The sequence below is a fragment of the Perognathus longimembris genome, chromosome 19 (assembly GCF_023159225.1).
Source record: "Perognathus longimembris pacificus isolate PPM17 chromosome 19, ASM2315922v1, whole genome shotgun sequence".
NCBI lineage: Eukaryota > Metazoa > Chordata > Mammalia > Rodentia > Heteromyidae > Perognathus > Perognathus longimembris.
In genome coordinates this window covers 17,314,396-17,335,577 of record NC_063179.1, presented here as the reverse complement: position 1 = coordinate 17,335,577, position 21,182 = coordinate 17,314,396, and the positions used below count along the sequence as shown (strand labels likewise).

Sequence of the window (21,182 nt, the reverse complement as noted above, 5' to 3'; positions counted from 1 at the left end):
GCCAGTTATGCAATAGTTTTTTTTTTTTAATGTGCAGATAAATTTGATTTCCAGATAGATTGATTATGTAGTAGTGAAATCTCCGTATGTCTCTGCTGGGGTAGAAATTTTTCTTACCACATTTTTATGTTGGTAATTGCAGATATTTTTCAAAAGCTTAGGAAATTCATAATTACATTCTTCTATTTCCTTGTTTTTTTTTTTGGGGGGGGGGAAGAGCCTAGCTACAGTCCAACTTTATTTAGGAAAATGACAGATTGCTTTCACCTACCAGTTTTACATCTAGAAGGAAATTGGATGGATTTGTTTCATGGAAGTTAGGGCTAGCATTCTGAAATCTGACTGATTTTAGGGCTAGTCATTAGCTCTTCTTTCTAAGTCTTAGTGTCTTTGTCTTCACAATCAGATTTTTTATATTTCTTTTTTGAGTGGCAAATGCTTATGAGATTAGCACAGATTAATCACTTAGAAATGCTAACTGTAGTTATTAAGCTGCCACTTAATTGGTAAACTATGAGACAAACAGAAAAGATGATTTAAATACAAAATAGTGAAATTGAAACAGAACTATAAGCAATACAATTAATTTGTAACTAAGTGATCCTTTGAAATGAATAAATGACCCTTTGAAAGATCATACAATTAGTAGCAGCAAATGAAGAAAAGAGAATGATATACAACTTTAGGTATGATCCAGTGTACTTTGGGAATTGAGGAGATTTAAAAATTATAAAATGTTACAAGGACAGATACTTTATTAAAAAATAAATACATGAATGTGATGGGTTGGTTTCTAGGAAAACAAAATTGCAAATTTCACTCATGAAGCAGAAAACTAATAAGCTAATCATGGAAAAATAGAAAGAGTCAAATTTGTCACATTTCCAGAAATGTTTCCAACTGTTCTAGAACACTGAGGAAAGTGAAAAGAAAGCTCAGCTCATGGTTGTGTAACAGAAAGACTGAACCAAGGGAAAAAACCACAGAACAATGTTTCCTGGGAATATGGGGTATAAAAGTACAGGATAGAATATTAGCAAGTTGTTTTCAGAAGGAAGTTACAGTAACCAGGAGCTGATTCCAAGATTTATACCAACCCATGGCTAGATGAGATAGTAGAAAGTCTTAACTCTTGGTGTTTAAGCTATAGAGTTATCTTAATATCTGCCTATTAGGCATTTAAGATCAAACCGACATTCATTTGTGAGTATACACTCCATTCAATAAGCTAGGATTTAACAAAAGAGTCCAATTTAATGTTGAAACCTAGAGGCCTTCAAAATGAGAACAAAGACCAAGAAAAGGAGTCTCCTTTACCTCCCATTGTCACCTACCAACCAATTAAAAACCTGGTGTCCTATTGTGGTACTGGTGGGAGTGATATATCATTCTTACCTTAAAGGAAAAAGCAAGTTCAGAGCTTTTGATAAGGACAGTCTTATGTTGCTCTGGGAACCTAGCAGTGACTAACCTGATGTACAATAGTCCTGGTGAAATTGACATTTTACTGATACTGCAGGTTTATATGGGTCAAAGATGTAGCAGCGGACAAAGGAGGTGAAGCATAGGAGAACAGGTATCCCATCATCCCCTAGGAGAGGAAAGCTGCATTTTCAGATCAGAGGAAACACTGGTTGCTGGCAAGCCGCTTGAAGGAAATAACAGAAATTAGATTTCTGCCATATATCTTGGCAAGATATTATAGAAATATTTAGTATAAAAGTAAGAACATGTAAATGATGTGGTCTTCAGATGAGAAGGAATTTCTAAGTAAAACAGTAAGGCAGAAAGTGTACATAAAAAGATCTCTATAAAAGTTGTATGTAGCCAGGCACCAGTGGCTCGCACCTGTAATTCTAGCTACTCAGAAGGCTGAGATCTGAGGATTGCGGTTTGAAGCCAGCCTGGGCAGGAAAGTTTGTGAGACTCATCTCTAATTAAGTACCAAAAACTAGCCAGAAGTGTAGCTGAGGCTCATTTGGTAGAGAGCCCTAGCCTTGAGCACAAATGTTCAGGGACAGCGCCCAGGCTCTGAATTCAAGCCTCAGGACTGGCCACACACAAACAAGTTGTATGTAGTTATAAACAAGCATTATTGTAAGGAAAACATAAGACTGGAAAAGGTTATAATACTTATGGCAAAAGAATTATCTCTTGTTTTTTGCGGTGTTAGAGTTTGAATGTGTTTTCTGGGCAAGTTCTTTACCACTTGAGCCTCCCCTCTTTTTCAGATAGAGTCTCATGCTTTTAGCCTGAACTGGTCTCAGACTGCAGTATTCCTACATGTGCCTTCTACACATATGGCATATGCCACCATGTCTTATTTATCATTGAGATGAGCCTTCCTAATTTTGCCCTGGGCTGGAAGTGAGCTATGATGCTTTCAGTCTCTACCTCCGATAGCTGAGGTTACAGAGGTGAGCCATGGCACCCAGCCAGATGAATTACCTTCATTTAAAACTCTTCAGGTCGGGTGTGTGGCTTAAAGTGGTAGCAAGTGCAAGGCCTTAAATACAGTACCCTCTAAAAACTAATTTAAAAAACAAAAACTTTCAATGAATCAAAAAGACTGCAGTTCTAATTTAAAAAAATAGCATATTACAAGTTATTCACAAAGGTGAGATGAAATGTAATCATTTTAGAAGTGATTAAAACATTGCAAAGTTAAGTACATTTTTTTCATCATGACATGGATTAAAAAACAAAACGAAACAGCCTTATCAATAGGATGGGAAGGCATGGAACTTGGAAGTGGTCTAAACTGGTTCTGCCTATCTGGAGAGAGGGCTTAAAAAGGAAGGTCATCTGACAAAAGTTGAAAAACACACGTGTATTCATGGTAGCATCTGGGGGAACTACAGCTGGGGAAAAATGTTAGCTCAATGACTATCATTTTGTTAATTATGTACATCAAAAAGATAGTGTGTGACTGTTAAAAGGGGTTCAGGTATAGATGTATTGAAATGGAAAGGCATTCCTACTTTGTTGTTGATCAGGAAAGGTAGGGATTGAATTCTATTTTTGTTGTTAAAATGTGTATATTTGTATACATATATATGTTTTGAAGCATTTATGAAATATTTTTATCTGTGGTATTATAGATTTTATTTTGTTTTATGTGTTTATTTTTTAAAGTAAACACACATTTTTACAACTTTTTTTTGCTAACAAAACTAATAATGCATCTTGTAGTATGTTTTTAGAAGTTACACAAATTAGTGTGTTATATTTCTAATCTCCCTAAGTGTGTATACACACACACACACTATAAAATTATCCCCTGCTATAAAATTAGAAGGTAATGGTAGAGTTATTGAAAATATTTATTTTTGACTTTGATCCCCATGCAAACTTATTTAGCTATTGCACTTTTGTTACTGGAGCTCTGGAGGCACCTGCTGGTTTAATAAAACAGTGGTTCTGCTTGGCTGGCATTATTCAAGTCTGTAGTTTGGGGGGATGTTCACATTTCCTCTGTAGATTTTACCCTCCCCGTACATTGATAGAATGAGTCTTTGCATAGTTCAAGCCCTGAGAATTCAAGGAGACAGAGTTGTGTCATCCTTCTTATTAATGGAGGTAGTGTTAGTATTGGTTTATTTGTTTTGTTTTTGTTGCCAGTCCTGGGGCATGGACTCAGGGTCTGAGCACTGTCCCTGGCTTCTTTTTGCTCAAGGCTAGCACTCTACCACTTGAGCCACAGCGCCACTTATGTCTTTTTCTATATATGTGGTGTTGAGGAATCAAACCCAGGGCTTCATGTATATGAGGTGAGCACTTTACCACTAGGCCATATTCCCAGCCTAGTGTTAGTAATTGTAGGGACTAGAATTCGCCATAATTTTGCATCTGTGTGTGGTAATACCCAAGCCTGAAGTTCCAAAAAGATGTTTATGGGAGCTGCTGCTACTCCACTGAAAGATGAGAAAGATTCAAGACTAGAATTCTCATTGCTGCCATTGTCTACATAGGTAGATTTCCAAATATTTCCCAACTATCTTTCTTTTCTAGGAGTTACAGCTTAGGTGTCGCTGAACCTGCGGGATGCACACCAGAATTACCTGGAGAAACTATTAAAAATACAGATTCATGGGCTCCAGCTTCAGAGATTGCCAATCAGTAAGTAAATCTGGGGTAGGGCTAAGGATTCGTAGTTTTTTAAACAAGTAAACCTGAGGTGATTCTGATGCTAGCAGACGAGTCTTTAGGCATCATTAGTTTAGTAAAATGAAATGTCATAGATGGCATGGCATTTGTAATCAGGTGAAAAGAATGCACCTGATAGTTTATGCAATGGAGGAGAATGACTAACTAATAACCAAAGTTCTTTACTTGCTTTCAAGTCGGTCTCCCAGCAGGGAGAAGAAGAGAGCTCGTTGGGATGAAGAAAAAGACAGGTGGAGTGACAGCCAGAGCTCTGGCAAAGAGAAGAACTATACATCCGTCAAGGAGAAGGAGCCAGAGGAGACGCTGCCTGACAAAAACGAGGAGGAAGAAGAGGAACTCCTTAAGCCTGTGTGGATTCGATGCACCCATTCAGAAAATTACTACTCCAGCGACCCCATGGATCAGGTGGTAGGTCCTGACAGAGGAAGGGAGCTGTAGACCAGGGCTTCTCCACCTAGCACTCCTGGCATTTGGGGCCCAATGGTTCTTTGTGTATGTCTGGCCATTAGATGCTAGCCACACTTCCTTCCTGTGATGACAACCAAGAGAATCTTCAGAGATTTGTATGTCTCCTGGGAAGAGCTCACTAGTACAGACACAGCCTGTTGTGAAAAACAAATAAACAAAAAAACCAAAGAACGAAGGCCAAGCATGCAGTACTTTAAATAAGTATCTATTTTGCATGTTTTTTTTTTTTTTTGCCAGTCCTGGGCCTTGGACTCAGGGCCTGAGCACTGTCCCTGGCTTCTTCCCGCTCAAGGCTAGCACTCTGCCACTTGAGCCACAGCGCTGCTTCTGGCCGTTTTCTGTATATGTGGTGCTGGGGAATCGAACCCAGGGCCTCGTGTATCCGAGGCAGGCACTCTTGCCACTAGGCTATATCCCCAGCCCTATTTTGCATGTTTTTGAACACTGATAGTTTGATATGGGGAATTTCCCAAGGTTTCACCTGTGACTAGTTTATCCAGTTTTGCATTGTTTATTATGTATATGTGTTTTTCTCCCTGAATCAGAAATAAGGAAGAATCTGAGTTTGTCTCTTTTTCTTAGGATTGAGACCAGGACTTGAACTCAGTACCTGATGCTTTCGCTTATTGGCTGGTGCTCTAGCAACTGAGCCATGCCTCCAACCTCTGAGTTTGTCTCTTTAAAGCACATCCTTGATCAAAAGCATCAGCTGGTGGGTGCCGGTGGTTGACACCTGCAATCCTAGCTACTCAGGAGGCTGAGATCTGAGGATCATGGCTCAATGCCAGCCTAGCAAGAAAGTCTATGAGACTTTCCTGTTTTGTTAGCCACCAAAAAGTTGAAATGGAGTTGTGGCTCAAATGGTAGAACGCTAGTCTTGAGCATAAGGCTCAGGGACAGTACCCAGGTCCTAAGCTTAGGACTAGCACACAAAAAAAGTTCATCAGTCATATGATGTTTCCTCTGCCTCTTGGCTGACGTGGGATAGGGGAGCCATGGTTGCCTGTGCGGGGGGGATGGGGGGGTGGGGAAGTCTCTGTGTTCACAGGCTGCTGGACATGGGGCCCATGTAGTTCTGTAGCCAGATCATTGTCATACAGACACCTCGCTTTGCATCGCTTTCCTCCACTCTTACGTTACTTTCCACCACATGCTCATCTCTTTTTACCTATAGGCATTATGCCTCCATCCAACCTTTTACTGTGGGCCTGTTGGTCACAGGTACATACATCATGATGTGCCATTAGATGGATGTGTGAGAGGAACGACAGTGTACAGATTTGGGGCATAAGGCGTTAGGGATGGGAGAGTTGGTGCATGGGGTTAGATAAGACGGGATTACGTTGTTTGCAGTTTTGTGAAAACACAGATGTTCCTTGACTTACAATGAGGTAATACAGTTAATCGCTTTTTAATCTAAAATAGCTTAAGCCCCCAATGCATTTAATACATAATAACAAATGTCATGGGTAAGACTATCTCTCCTTAAATGTGCTAGAACTCTTAAATTAGCCTGTAGCTGGGAAAAATCATTTAATATGCAGCCTACTCTATAATGCAGAATTGAATATCCTCATGTGCTGACGGCACAGTAGTTCACACAGGAGAGGGTTGGTTGTGTCCCCTGGTGATGACGTGCCTGCCTGGCACTGCCACTGCCCAGCAGGGCAAGGCAGTATCATAGCATGGTACAGACTTGAGAATAAAAAGATCAAAATCCAAAATTTGAAGCATAGTTTTTGTGGAATGTGGGTTGCTTTTGCATTTTTAAAGTTCAAAATGTCCTAAGTGAAGGACTTTTCGTTGCTTCTTTGTCTGAACTTGAGAGGAGAGAGAATTCCTTCCTTTCAGAAGAAGAAAGTCTGATAAATCCCCAGTAGTGATGTGATATTTTATTTGATGAACCTGAACAGGCTTTTTCGTCATTGGTCACATGCTGCAGTGAAAGGAGAGCTCTTGGGCTAAGTTCTTTACTCCATATGTCTCTTATCACCTTAGGTAATCCTCAGACATCCCTGGCAAAAAAGCCTTCTGTCCGGTATGCTGCTGAGAGTCATGATACCTGGCTAAATATGTCTTAGTGAGGCAAGTTTGTTTGTCTTGGGACAGGCGTGTGGAGGAAGGCCATGGCCAATGTTTGCTCAGTGGCTCAGGGACGGCTGGGCTCTGCTGCCTCCCGAACAGCCTCTGTTGTAGCAGGATTGCGAGCACCTGCACGTCCCATCTTACCCACCTGTGTCCACACAGAGGGCGCGAAGGGCATGATGGGGAAGCCTTCCTACAGCACCTTGCCCAGCTCCCCCTTCTATCCCTTTGCCAGGCTGCTGGCTGCTTCAGAAATTTATTTTCATTGCTGCTAAAATAAAGTTCCCTATGTTGCATGGCTTAGAATATCACACATTTCTCTTTTCACAACACTGGAGGTCATAAGTCCAATTGGCCACGCACTGGCTAAATCATGGGTGTTGGCAGGGCTGTGTTCCTTTCTGTAGTTGTGGAGAAAATCAGTTGTCTTGTTCTTTCAGATGGTAGAGTTAGGTTCAGTGGGGCTGGAGGACAGAGGTTCTTGTTCCCTTGCTTGCCTGTCCATCGAGGGCTCTTTCTAGTCCTGGAAACCATTTGTAATTTTTTGCTTGTGTATCTCTTCCATATTCAAGGCCAGCAGTGCAGCTCAAGTTCCTCTCATGTCCTGAATACCTCCTGCCTGCCTCTTCTATGGCATTGTTGACTCCTGTTGGCAGATGTTCTCTGCTTTTATGGGGTCCACTGGTCATCCAAGACAATCTTCCCAACTCAAATTCTATAATCTTCATAGCTCAAGTCCTTTCTCCTATGTAAGGCAATAGCTGTCACTCTCCTACCTATGCTTCCTGTGTAGCTGGGATTAAAGGCTCAATCACTGGGCCTGGCTGGTATTCATCAAACAACAAAGACTTAAGGAATTGGAATTCAGAGGGTTTAAACATGGAACACTGCATAGTCCAAGTCTTACATAGTTACAGGCACGTTGTTAGAAGGGAGGCTGATAAGCTTCGTGGCCTAGACATCTGCCTGTGTAGTTTTTCACCTGTAGCTTAGACATGGTGGTAGGAATGTCAGAGCTATCAGGGCCCTGAGAAAAATCAGTTACTGCTTCTGGGTAGCAGAGGTTATGGTTTTCCTTTGTTCTTTTTAATAATTGTAAGGTCTGGTTTTTACATTTTGATATTAACTAGTCGGAGTGGGCATTTAAAATTTAAAGTGACATATCCTGGAAGAGAAGAGGTGGAATGAAGAATTCACCTACTAGTTTGTGGTGGGAAGGTGGGAGGGGAAGATTTATAGACTATTTCTTTTTACTCTGAAGGTCAGGGTCAAAGGGCACAGATGAATGACTCTAATATTTCTAAATAATGGCCAAGTGTGCTTATGTGAAGACTGTCAGCTGTACAAGTGTGTTTGATTCATATGATCAGCATTGGGCATTTTGTTTTTCAAAGTTTAGATGTGAGTTGAAAATGGTAGGCATTTTGCTGTTAAAAATTCTTTGATAAATTATAGTATCTTATCTATCTTTGATATGGTCATTATTAATATAGTTCCTCCTTTTGATCTTCTGTTTTGCAAAGGGAGATTCTACTGTAGTTGGAACAAGTAGGCTCCGTGACTTATATGACAAATTTGAGGAAGAATTGGGGAGCAGACAAGAAAAGGCCAAGGCTGCTCGACCTCCGTGGGAACCTCCGAAGACGAAGCTAGATGAAGATTTAGGTGAGTGGAAGCGCCATTCAGCCAAGACTCTGTGCTTCTACTAGTGCTTAATCCTGGTCCTTTGGGAAGTATCCCTAAATTGAAATCTTCTCTTTTTTCCTTTCATTTTCTTTAGTTATAGTCAGCAAACCTACACAGCAGTGGAATCAACCTTCCTTCTTTCTGATACTATTTTTCCCAAATTTATGTTCATTAGACCGTGCCAAGTCTCATTGCTAAGACTTGGTAACAAAGTGTGTTTCCTGTGGAGCTGGAGAGTCTTAGTATGGGAAGGTGTCAGGGTCCAGAGTCCAGTCCAGGCCACCTGTGCCTAGTCCCTGAAGTTGGGCTGGTAGTCTCTCCCTGACAGTCTCCTTTTGTCAGGTCTTCCTGGTTTGATGAGAAAACAGTAACAGTGGCCCACCTCTGTTGGAAGGCTTCTCTATGCTCACATAGACAGTTTGTACCCCACTTTCATATGGTGTCTGTTTGTTGAAGTGTCTGTTCTGTGGGTCCACATAGATGGTGACATCTTCCAGGATGGAGATGCCTTTTTGCCACTTTGTATCCTCAGACCTAACAGAAAGCTGTGTGCAGATGAGCCTTCCATGCGCTGTTGTTACCTGCTTTCCCTGGCTCTTGTCTACCCTCCTTCATTGGGTCTGCTACTGAAAGTCTATACCCATAGATACAGAAGCACTAATCCAAAGCTTGACTCTTGAATCTCTTCTCCACCCACTTTTTAAGTGGCTTGGGCCCTTGACGTGGGGCAGAACATTTAATTGCTCTATGCCTTAGCTTTCCCTGTTAACTGGGAATGACAGTAGTCATGTAGTACACATGTACAGAACTCTGATTTTGTATTTTATTCTGCTGCTGCTATGTTGATCTTTCTTTTGTAGGATTAATTTTAAAGTCTTTTAAAACTTGAGGCAAAATACACACAGCAAACATTTTTATCTTAACCATTTTTAACTGGCCAGTATTACATACATTCACATTGTTAGCAACCCATTTCCAAATATTTCTTCTTACAAAACTGAGACTTTGGACTTATTAAGTAGCAATATCTCTCCAGAAAGCCCATCCTACCAGCCCTAAACATTACCACCATTTTCTGTCTCTGAATTTGACATTTTGGAATATGTGGAATCATATGGTATTTGTCTTATTTATTTACTTAGGCATTTGTAGGGCATGAATTCAGGGCCTTGGAGCTATCCCTGAGCTTTTGCTCTCAAGGCTAGTGCTGTACCACTTTGAGTCATAGTGCCTCTTCCGATTTTCTGGTGGTTAATTGGGGATAAAAGTCTCACAGACTTTACTGCCCAGGCTGGCTTTGAACCATGATCTTCAGATTCCAGCCTACTGCGTAGTTAGGATTACAGAAGTGAGCCACTGGGGCCCAGGAAATATGTCTTTTTGTGACTACCTTATTGTACTTACTGTATTTCATAGAATTTGCATAATTCTGTCTTTCTATGCAATCACTTTGTAGAACTAAAATCTTTTATTGCTGGTACTTACTTGGGTAAAACAATATAAAATTGTCAGTGTTGCATTCATGGTCTCGGTCTGGCATTTACAATGCTCCCAATTCCTAACCCTCTTAATGTTCTGTAGAGCTGTTGCTATATAGCCAGAGACCTCTTACCTCCATGCCCTGCCTGCAGGGGCCCTTTTTCATTCCTCTTCTCCCTTTGTCCCTTGCTGGCCTTGCCCTTCTCCCTTCAGTGGCTGACTCACACATACCCCTTCTATGAAGTTGTTTCTCTGTGCATGTGTGTACCAGTACTGGGGCTTAAACTCAGGGCCCTGTGTAATCTCCCTCAGCTTTTTCCCTCAAGGCTAGAGTTGTACAACTTGAGCTACAGCTACACTTGTGGTTAATTGGAGGTAGTCTCACTTTTTTGCCTAGGCTGATTTCAAACCAGAATTTTCAGATCTTAGCTTCCTGAGTAGCTACCAGCATTGACATAGTTTTTAAACTGTGAATCTCCATTATTATGTTAATTCATCCATTCAGTAGGTCTTGGTGTTTTATTTTTCTGTAAAAGAAAAAAATCTATATTTTGTTTAACCAATTAGGTTATGACTTAGCATTATAGGCTATATATACCCAAGTTTTTCTCATGGCATTGCTTAGCAGTTGGTTGTAAAGCTGTCCCTCAGATATTTGCTTAGGTGTAAAGGCTCAGGTCATTTGGAAGTCTGCACAAAAACATGTGATTGATTTCTGCAACGTCTGTGCTTTCTCCACCCTCTGTTAGAGAGTGCCAGTGAATCAGAATGTGAGTCCGACGAGGACAGCACCTGCTCTAGCAGCTCAGACTCTGAGGTGTTTGATGTCATCGCAGAAATTAAGCGTAAAAAAGCCCACCCCGACCGACTTCATGATGAACTGTGGTACAACGACCCAGGCCAGGTGCGAGTGTTTTTATGCTCTTGCTATGAAGGTTGCGAACCCACACATCACATTTATGGCTCTGGGCTCAGAAGATGCATGTTGGCCAGTACTGAAATGGAATTGTACTCTCAGGGTTGTGTGTCATTTTTGCAGAACTTATTTCTTTCGGGCTTCAGAGCTCAGCAGCAAAGCCTAAGCACCTGAGCAGCCGTTCCTTGAATCATAGTTGTTGATGTTGGTGAATTCCGCGTGAAGGAACAGGATAATGGTGCTGCATCATTAAGCAGGAGATGGATGGCAGAATGAGGGGACAGAAAACTTGTAGGTCTTTTGAAAAGCAGTTCACCTGGAAGGGATCTTGCTGCAAAGAGTGAACAAAATGGTCCTATAAAATTCCATTTTTCTTAACTGGTAACAGGTACGAGCTCTACCAAGTTTTCTTCCTTGCCACGTAGGTTTGAGCTTATGACAACATCACTTATGCTATTTTTATTTTCAATTACTAATTTCTTTTGAAATGAAACATTCACTTTCTTCCCCTTTCCCTTTCCCTCTTTCTCTTTTTTTTTTTTAAAATGAAGTGTTAACTAAATCCCAATTGAAATATTGTTATTTCTCCAACAGTAACTTTTTTTTTTTTTTGGCCACTCCTGGGGCTTGGACTCAGGGCCTGAGCACTGTCCCTGGCTTCTTTTTTGCTCAAGGCTAGCACTCTGCCACTTGAGCCACAGCGCCACTTCTGGCCGTTTTCTAGATATGTGGTGCTGGAGAATTGAACCCAGGGCTTCATGTATACGAGGCGAGCTCTCTTGCCACTAGGCCATATTCCCAGCCCCCCTCTTTCTCTTTTTTGAGACAAGAGTTTGTACTATACCCCAGGCTAGCCTCAAATTTGTGATCTTCCTGTCTCATCTTCCAGAGAACTAGGATTAAAGGTAAGTGTCAACTCTAATAATATCTTTAGGCTGGGAACTAATGGTTTATACTTGTCATCCTAGCTACTCAGGAGGCTGGGATCTGAGGACTAAGGTTTGAAGCCAGCCTGGGCAGAAAAGTATTGAGATTTCATTTCTAATCAACCAGCAAAATCCTGGAATCAAGTGGTAGAGCAATAGCTGTGAGCAAGAAATCCAAGTGAGAGCATACGTTCAAGTTTCTCACACCACACAAACAGTATCTTTATAAAGGATTTGTATTTTATCGATATGTAGTACATATAAAGGTATATATGTGGGATTATTAAGCATAATATAAAACATGTCTAATTTTATTTTTACCTAAATGTTTTATAATTTAAACATATATTGGGAATAAATTCTGTGTTAGGTAGAATGCTCTTCTGTTTCTTAGATGATAGCTGTTTAAAAACTTTTTTGATAGGATTAATATAGAATGAATGACCAAAATGTGTTTTATAGTCATGGAATTGAATGTTTGTAAACTTGTTGGATTGTAATGAATTTATATGATACAATTTACCCACAAGTTTACAATCTAATGCTTGAAACTGGCAGAGTTTACACAACCTTCATTCCAATCTAAATTTTGGAGCATTTTTTATCTCCCCTAACAAAGCCCTTTTCCCATGTAAGTCTTTCTCATTGGCTGTTACTTTGTCTGGTTGCGAAGCATCCACCTCAATTTCTGTGAATTCCAGTTCTGTGGAGTCAGAGATTGGCCAGGGCATCTATATTGGTTCACTGCTCTGCTTATTTTATTTAGGTTTCTGACCTCCATGTAGCTGATTATAAAGGGCTGATTGATGTAGGACTCAGGCCCTGGTAAAAGGCCTGCATGCGGGCTGTCTGCTCTCTCGGAGCTCAGTGAGCACTCTGCGATTTCCACATTTTTCATTACTACAAGTTATGACCAGTGATTTTTTGATGGAAGCTTATTACTTCTGTTATTTGCCAGCTGTTACTTTAGATAATATCATAACAGTATGTCTTAGATAGTAATGTTATTTTTCTACCATGCCACCTGGAGCTTTAGATTTCCCAGAAGGTTAAAGAAAGTTAAAGCTTTTCATTTTACTCTTTCTTTTCAAAGACCTTTTTTTTCTGAGATTTTTTTGGTTATGTTTTAATTATGTTTTATGTTTAATTGCTAGAACGTCAAGGAATACGTTTAAATCGGTATAACCATCCTCAGTGTTCAGAGTGATTGATTTCATAGGAATGTCTATTGCTACTAGAGTCCCCTTAATATAACCTATACATATCCTGTACTATACTTAAAATCATTTCTAGATGGTTTCTAATGCCAACTATAGAAATGTGGTGTATGTAGTTGTTATAGTGTATTATTTAGAGGGTGATAAGAAAAAGAAGGTCCACTCCTGTCTGGCACATTGATATTGGATAAACTGCTAAAATTGTTCTTTAAGGCTTTAGATGTTGACTCGATTCTCTATTAGTCTTTCAACTTACATGAATGATCTGGTCCATCTTTTTGTGTCTTATGTCCCCAGAGTACAATATGATTTTCTGCCTTGTCTTTTTTTGCATGCCCTGGGTTTAAAAAAAAAAAAGCCATCTCTGTGTGTGTGCTTTTTCTGGCTCTTTCTGTCTCTCCACTAAGAATCCTTCCCTGACCCACTCATGACAGCCACAGTGGTGCCTCCTCGTAGATGGATTTTCGTTTTCTTTTGAAGTGCCAAGCATATCATTTTGTTCTCCTACCCAGGTTCCACATCTCTGAGTTTACAAACCTTGTGCTAGTTATCCTACCTGTGCTTAGAACTCATTTCTGTCTGCGAGACATCCAAGATTCTTTCCTCACTGACTCAAGGTGTTTGGGGCTCGAGATGGTAAAATTAATTCAGGTTAAGGAAGATGTATTCCAACATGATGGCGGTGTTTCTAGTTAGATTTTTTTTTTTCTTTTTGCCAGTCCTGGGGCTTGAACTCAGGGCTTGAGCACTGTCCCTGGCTTCTTTTTGTTCAAGGTTAGCATTCTACCACTTGAGCCACAGCACCACTTCTGGCTTTTTCTATATATGTGGTGCTGAGGAATCGAACCCAGGGCTTCATGTATGTGAGGCAACTACTCTTGCCACTAGGCTATATTCCCAGCCTAGATATTTCTTTTTCTTTCTGCTTTCAGAGTTACATTTGTGATTTTCTTTCTAAAAGAATTTAATCTGACAATCACCTCCTCAGCATTCTGTGTAGCTCATACAGGATACAATGTATGCTTTTTTTTTTTAAAGTCATTTTTCCTGAAATAAGAAAAACAAAACAAAAAAAGCCCCAAAGAAAGGCAAGAGGAGATGGGGGCAGGCAGGGTTCTGACATTGATATTTCCTGCTTGGCTGCACAAATAACTTGGGAGTCTGATGTTGTCCCCTGGTTCCCTTTATCAGGCAATATAGACAGGTTGCAGCTTTATTGAGTCTGGAACATCCATTTAATCTTCTCACCATGACAGCCTTTTCAGAGCCGCTCTTCTCATGACATTAAACCCCACGGTTTCTGAGGCATCATCGTGCGTGGCGTGGATGTTCCCCCCAATAAAAACCAATTCCATTCTGTTTCCGACAGATGAATGATGGACCACTCTGCAAATGCAGTGCCAAAGCGAGACGCACAGGAATTCGGCACAGCATTTATCCTGGAGAAGAGGTAACTGGTTTAGGGTATGAGCTAGCTATAGACAGATGCTGTTGCTATTTTTCTTTTTTCCCCAGTCATGTCGGCAAAACCGTCTATTTGTATTCTCGAATCCAGTCTTTGTTATTGATGATTGCAGAGGACAAATATTTGAGTTTTGAGGGTAGAGTGTAGAATATTATCTAGGAAACTTCAAAGGTTTGTGGGAGGCATGTTATTTAAAGCAAGCAAATTATATTGCAAAACTGTACACATTATAGTAATTTTTTTCATACACATTATAGTAACTTTTTTCATCAGAACTGGTTGAAAATTACCCTAGGGAAATGATCTTCTTTTTATGTGCTGTGAGGCTCATGATCTCATTCTTGGGGGCTGTATCCCCATGATGGCTTGCTGGTGCTTCCCCTTCAAGAGAGCTTGTCAAGATTTCTTGCCTTGTTATCCTGTCACTCCATCAAGCTGTGAGCAGCCCAGGAACTGCCCCACCCCCACCCCCATGGCTTGCTGGGGACACTAAGCTTCACTGAGTCATTAGAGCATCTGTAACGTTGATGAGGATTTTTTTTTTCATTCTCTTCCCCTCCCCCATTGTCTTTCAATTTGATATTTCTTATTTGTCCCATGATTTTCACCTTAGGATTCAGTGCATTGTGTTTAAACAGGGAATATTTAAATCCTTACTGTAGAAAATTTGTTGGGTGCATTGAAGTTGAAGTAAGTAACTTGAAGAAAAGACTGCCAATACCTGCTAATTGGGCATCTTGCCTCATTTTTATTTCATCTGTCTTTCAAGACCAGCAAGGACAGCAGGGCATTGTGGATGAAGGCCGTATTATGGGCATCTGTGCATGTGGCTTAGTTGGGAGCTCTGAGACACTGATTAGGAATCCACACTTGTGACAGGAAGCGAACAGAGGCAGGGCCAAGCAGATGGAACAGTCCAGCTGTGATGTGGGCCTGATTAAGCCCAGGCTTATTGGAATTACCTTATGTTAGGCTGGAATGGCCTTCATATGCCCATTTGCCTTGGTCCCCAGAACCCCTTTCTCCAGGAAGGGCATGGCATGACTTTGAAAGCCAGGAACGTGCAGCTGAGGCTGGCCCTGGCGGAGCCTCACTGAGGAGTGGGCAGCCGCAGGCTACATGCTGACAGCTTTCCCCACAGCCAGGCAGCAGGCTCTTCTTGAAGACAGGTAAGGTGGGAAGTGGTACCAGCTCAACACCTGTGGGTGTACTCAGTAGAGGCCTGTCCTCGTGCAGGAGTGCAGGTGTCCACATGTCCGATGGGTCTCTTGAAGGAACGGCGCCATTTTGGGGAATATACAGAGTTGGCCAGTTGGATGTTTTGCAGTGGCAGTTAACTGGGTTAACGTAGTCTTGGAATGTGAAGTGTGTGCTTCTGGGCTCATGTGAAGCCCTCATTTCTGACCCATGCCCCTATCTTGCTAACTCTGGAGTGGCTGAAGACAGAGGCTGGCTGACAGCTGCCCTGGTTACTTGGTGCCCTAAGCCCCCTCCATGGTGGCTGCTCTGTCAATGCTATACTGACAGAGACATCATCATGCTCCTTCGTGTTGGATATCTATTAGAGATAATGAACCCTACAAAAGGAAAAATGTATACACAGGATTGGGATTCGTTGAGCTGTGTGAGGTCTGTCCTGGTTAACTGGGGGAAGGAGTGATCTGTCTTGCTCAGGACAGAGAAATTGGACCCTTCAGACCTCTGCCAAGCCCAGTACTTGACCTGGGCCAGGCCTGATGTTGCAGGACAGCTCTCAGCATTGGAGAGGGAGCCTGAAGTTGTTGAGTGCTGGAGGCTGTGTTCAGTCTCTCCCCCGCTGGGCAGTAAGTCCTTCTGTGAAGGGAGCTGGATGCTGGGTGGCTCACCCCATGTCTGTCACACACAAATAGTCCACCATTCCATTGCTGCTTTTGGTGTGGCTTCCTCTCTGTTTCATTTCCCCTTTTTGAGCTCCAGGCACAGTTCCTTCGGCCACCTCTCATTCTTCCTTCATTTCTGACCCCTTCTATTTTTGCCTTGCATGTTTATTCCTTTCACTGTTGTTGGTGCACATAGAAATCCAATGCTGTAATATCTGTGGTTGACTTCCTTACTTAAAATATTACGTTTGCTACATTTGTCAGTGTAAAGTAGCCCTTAATACTATGTAATAAGAGAAAGAAAGGTGATCATAGGACTTTAGATGTGGAAATATCCTTAGGTCATGTTGTCTGCGTCCTTGAAAACTTCCGTGGTGGCTCTAAGCTCATTGGTAGCTATTAGGCTCTTTGGCTGTTCTGCAGGGTCAGCAATGCATGTCAGCAGTGTGGGACAAACTAGCCAGAAACTTCCAGCAGAGGGCTCACTTGCTCAGGCAGTGCTCACAAACCTTAGAGAGTAGCTTAAAGTGCCTTTGTGAAGGGATACCTGGTAATTACTGTAGACTGTACAGAGGCACAAAAAAGGGCAAAGATCCCCAAACTCCAAGTATGGTCTCAGGATGGTCTCTGGGGAGAAGCTCTGGCAGATGCTTGGCTGTCCTCCCCAGTCTGACCTGTTCCCAAAGCGATGCTGAAGTAACCCACCAGTGCCCAAGGCACATCTTTGGTGCTGATTGAACCAAGGCAAAGGTGGTTAACTAGCACCATCTGAGAGTCTCTGTTTAGAATAGCTGCATGGAGCAAGTGAATTATTTCAGTTGTTTGGGTGAAAAATCAGGAGAGTGAACACTGACTGGCTCTGACCCACATATTGGATGAAGCCCTGTGGAATGCTGGGGCTTTGTTGTGGAGTAAAAACCTGCCAAAGGTTTTTTTTTTGTGTGTGGCAAGTATGCCAAAGGAGCTCCCAAATTGGAAATCTGCTAAGACTTCTGAGTTCTTGCACTTCCTCCTAAACACTGACATAGCCAACTTACCTAACTACCTGGATGGAACAGCACCAGATCTTTTCCAGTAGCAGGTCCTGTGTGTCGGGGGGGTAGGGGGTGGGGGGGCGGGGTACTAGCCCTTGTCTCCCGGACACTCCCTGTTCACTGAGCTCACAAAGTTTTGGTTTCCCCAAACCCAGGATTGTTTATGGTCTTATTAGACATTGGGTCCCACTTCACCAGGGCCAGGGGAAAGGCTGTTGAGAGCTAGTTTTATTCATTTAATAATGTAAAGTGAATGCATCTGACTTACTATTCACTTGTGAGGGAACACACCTGGAGGTATCTGTTGCCCCATGTGAGTCTGAAAATGCAGACTACTTTAAAAGCAAGTTGGGTTTTTTTTTTTTTTTTTCTGTTTGTAAGTCATTTTGTTTTTGTCCCTTCAGGCCATAAAGCCCTGTCGCCCCATGACCAACAACGCTGGCAGACTCTTCCACTACCGGATCACTGTCTCCCCTCCTACCAACTTCTTAGTAAGTTGCTAATAAAATCTATTTGTGTATCATTCAGGAGGAGATTAAGATGTGAGTGTACTGATTCCGTTTTCAAGACTTATTTCTTTTAAAAAATACTCATTTTGAGAGTTAATTGTATAGCTCAGTGGTATGGTGTCTAGCATATATCAGGCCTTAGGTTTTAATCCTCAGCATAAAAAGTATTTTTATGTTGATAAAATTAGTTTTTATGATAATGATGTTAATTTTAGTTCCCCTCATGCTGTGTATTTGTGGGCATCATTTGTATTGTTCCTAACCAAATTCATAGTAGCCAATTAACTATGGAGGTATTCATTGGCGCAACAGAGTAGGGAGAACTAGTGGAATATTTCTGCATCTCTTCAAAAAAATCGACTTATTTATTGTCTGTGACTCAAACAAGAACATTTATTGTATATTTATGACAATAATAATTGCACTTAGTATTTCTGTACTTAGCATTTCATATAGTTGTAATATGTTCTAGGAACAATTCTAAGTGGTTCTGTGTATCAACTTAATTCTCACAACCTACCTCTTTAGTAAGTATATATTATCTCCATTATACACAGGGGGCGTTAGTTTATATAGTAGATGAAGTTAATTACTAGGTCATAGAGTAGTTATTTGAGTCCAAAATATGTTCATAGGTGTTTTATGAACTGAACATATATTCTACTATACTCTATTGACTTACAGTATAAAATTGACTAATTCTGGTTACATGTATCAAGAAAATTTAAAATTATTCATAAATAATTGTTTACTCATAATTCATGATTTTTAGTTTATTTACAGACTTGTACAATCATCACCACAGTGTAAGTTTAGACCTTGTACCCATTCAGTCAGTTTTCTCACCCCTAAAGTTATGTAGGGGTAGAGAAGCACTTTCTATGTCGATAGATTGGCCTATTTTACATATTTCACAGGGAACAATGAAATGTGTAGTCCTTTGCATCTTGTTTCTTTCACTTAGCATAATTTTTCAGACTTGTTTATGTTGTAACATCCATCAGTATTTTATTAAATTTTTTTTGTGTTGAAGATCAAACCCAGAGCCTCATACCCTTTTCTTTGTTACACCCTAGCCTCCTCTTCCATTTCTTTTTTATAGCCAAATAATATTTCATATATAGTATAATGTTAGATATGCCGTATTTTCTTTATCCATTCATTTGGACATATGTGTTGTCTGCTATTATGAATAATGCTGAAACGAACATTATACTATTATTGCTGGATCTTTGTGTTTAATATTTTAAGGACCTGCCAAAATATTTTCTAAATTGTCTGTGCCATTATTAATCATTATTTCATCAGAAGGTCTTTTCATTTTATTTAATTTAAACAATCTTTGTTCAGGTATGCAAATAGGAAGTAACAGTGATTTGGGTAAAAACAAATAATGTGTACTCGGATATATTTCAGTTCTTACCAAGTTCCTGTGTATATAATTTTTTTTTTTTTTTCTTCCAGTTCTGGGGCTTGGACTCAGGGCCTGAGCACTTTCCCTGGCTTCTTTTTGCTCAAGGCTAGCACTCTGCCACTTGAGCCACAGCGCCACTTCTGGCCGTTTTCTGTATATGTGGTGCTGGGGAATTGAACCCAAGGCTTCATGTATGCGAGGCAAGCACTCTTGCCACTAGGCCATATCCCCAGCTCCTGTGTATATAATTTTTTTTTTATTTTTTGCCAGTCCTGGTGCTTGAACTCTGGGCCTGAGCACTATCCCTGGCTTCCTTTTGCTCAAGGCTAGCACTCTGCCACTTGAGCCACAGCGCCACTTCTGGCCGTTTCCTATATATGTGGTGCTGAGGAATCGAACGTAGGGCTTCAAGTATACGAGGCAAGCGCCATATTCCCAGCCCCCTGTGTATATAATTTTTAAAAGAGTGATAAAAGTAACTTTTCTGTTTCATTGGATACTTTCCTCATATTATGAATTTAGTAATGAGGAATTATTTGTGGTCAGACTGGCATTTGAATGATCTAATTGCAGATTGAGTTTTCAGGTAGTTTATATTGCAGGAGAGTTGCTCCATTGCAGTGTCTGGTAGGTTGTCTTCTCCCTGGTGAGTCTGGAGATGGAGGTGGAAGGGGTTAAGATTCTGGCACTTAACACCTTCAAGAGTCTCCCAGGCAGTTTCTATCTAGCCTTGACCTTATTGATGCTAAGTCTTATTTTACTTCATGTTTGAGTTAACTGCGTTTTTGCCTTGTTTGGTTAGAACCTTTATTTGTCTAGAAATACAGTTCAGTAAGAATTACTGGTAGTGTTGTAAGATTAAGTAAAACTTGTTCCTAGGAAATGAAGCTATATATACATCTGATATACTATATATGTCATATATGTGATATGTATAATATATTACACATATAATCTGATTTATATGATATAATATATGAAATACATATAGTAAATATATATTATCCTTTCTTTGTTAATGACATGCATAATAATCTTCATATCTGAATCAGAGAATTTCGTCAAGCCAAAGAATTCCATCTAAAATTAAACTTACATATGAAAATCTTGGTGTTTAGGGAAACATTCAGAGCCAATAGTCACTTTCATTTCTGCTGCTGGTTATGTTGTACTCTGATGAATTTCTGCACTTGCAAATGATGGGATTTATTTAAGTCACGTTTTCTATTTCTGCTTCCTTTTAGACTGACAGGCCAACTGTTATAGAATATGATGATCATGAATATATTTTTGAAGGATTTTCTATGTTTGCACATGCCCCTCTAACCAATGTAAGTATACTACTTCTATGAGCTCCTTTTCTCTTTCCTTGTTCCTCCTCTTTCTACCTTCCCTTTGTAACTTGCTTTCCAAAAATCAAAATAGATTTCTCTTGTCCCTCAGTCATATTTACCGTGTCCTCTGCCTGAGCTGTGGCGGTGCGTAGGTAGGGTGTGACATCTGTGCTAATGAGTCACAGGTTGGGTCCACATTAAGTGGTGTAAGTAAACATGTGTCAGAATAACATCTTGAGAGTGTGAAAGACTGAAAAAAGAGGATAAACTGTGGAGTGATGTGTTAAAACTATTTTGGGCTGGTTGTCCTTCAAAAGAAAGTTGGAAAGTTTTAAGGAGAGGCTGTTCTGTAGTCTCTGAGTAAAGGAAAGAGAAATTGAGTTTGGTCAGGATATTTGGAGGCTAAGTTAACTTCATGAATTTGTGTGCTTTTGAGTCCTAGGAACAGTGACTGTCTTCTTTAAGAGATGTAGTCTGGCATAAAGTTTTATGTCTGTGATTCAAAACTCTGCCATCTCAAAGCTAGCAGTCTTCGGGGCCTTTCCTGCTTGTGATTTCTCTTGCAGTGGGACGGTGAATTGATTGACATCAGTGCTGGGAAGGAGGAGTAGAAGTGGGCTTTG

The 21,182-nt window shown here is 40.7% G+C and overlaps 1 protein-coding gene across 1 annotated transcript in view; it reads left to right on the top strand.

Annotated features, from left to right (window-relative positions):
• Positions 1-21,182, top strand: part of Drosha (drosha ribonuclease III) — a 117,951-nt gene that overhangs the window by 9,847 nt on the left and 86,922 nt on the right. Inside the window, 7 exon segments of the mRNA XM_048368458.1 lie at positions 4,012-4,119; positions 4,344-4,575; positions 8,244-8,385; positions 10,635-10,789; positions 14,314-14,394; positions 17,707-17,793; positions 20,470-20,556. Of these exon segments, the coding sequence (XP_048224415.1) occupies positions 4,012-4,119; positions 4,344-4,575; positions 8,244-8,385; positions 10,635-10,789; positions 14,314-14,394; positions 17,707-17,793; positions 20,470-20,556 (892 nt within the window).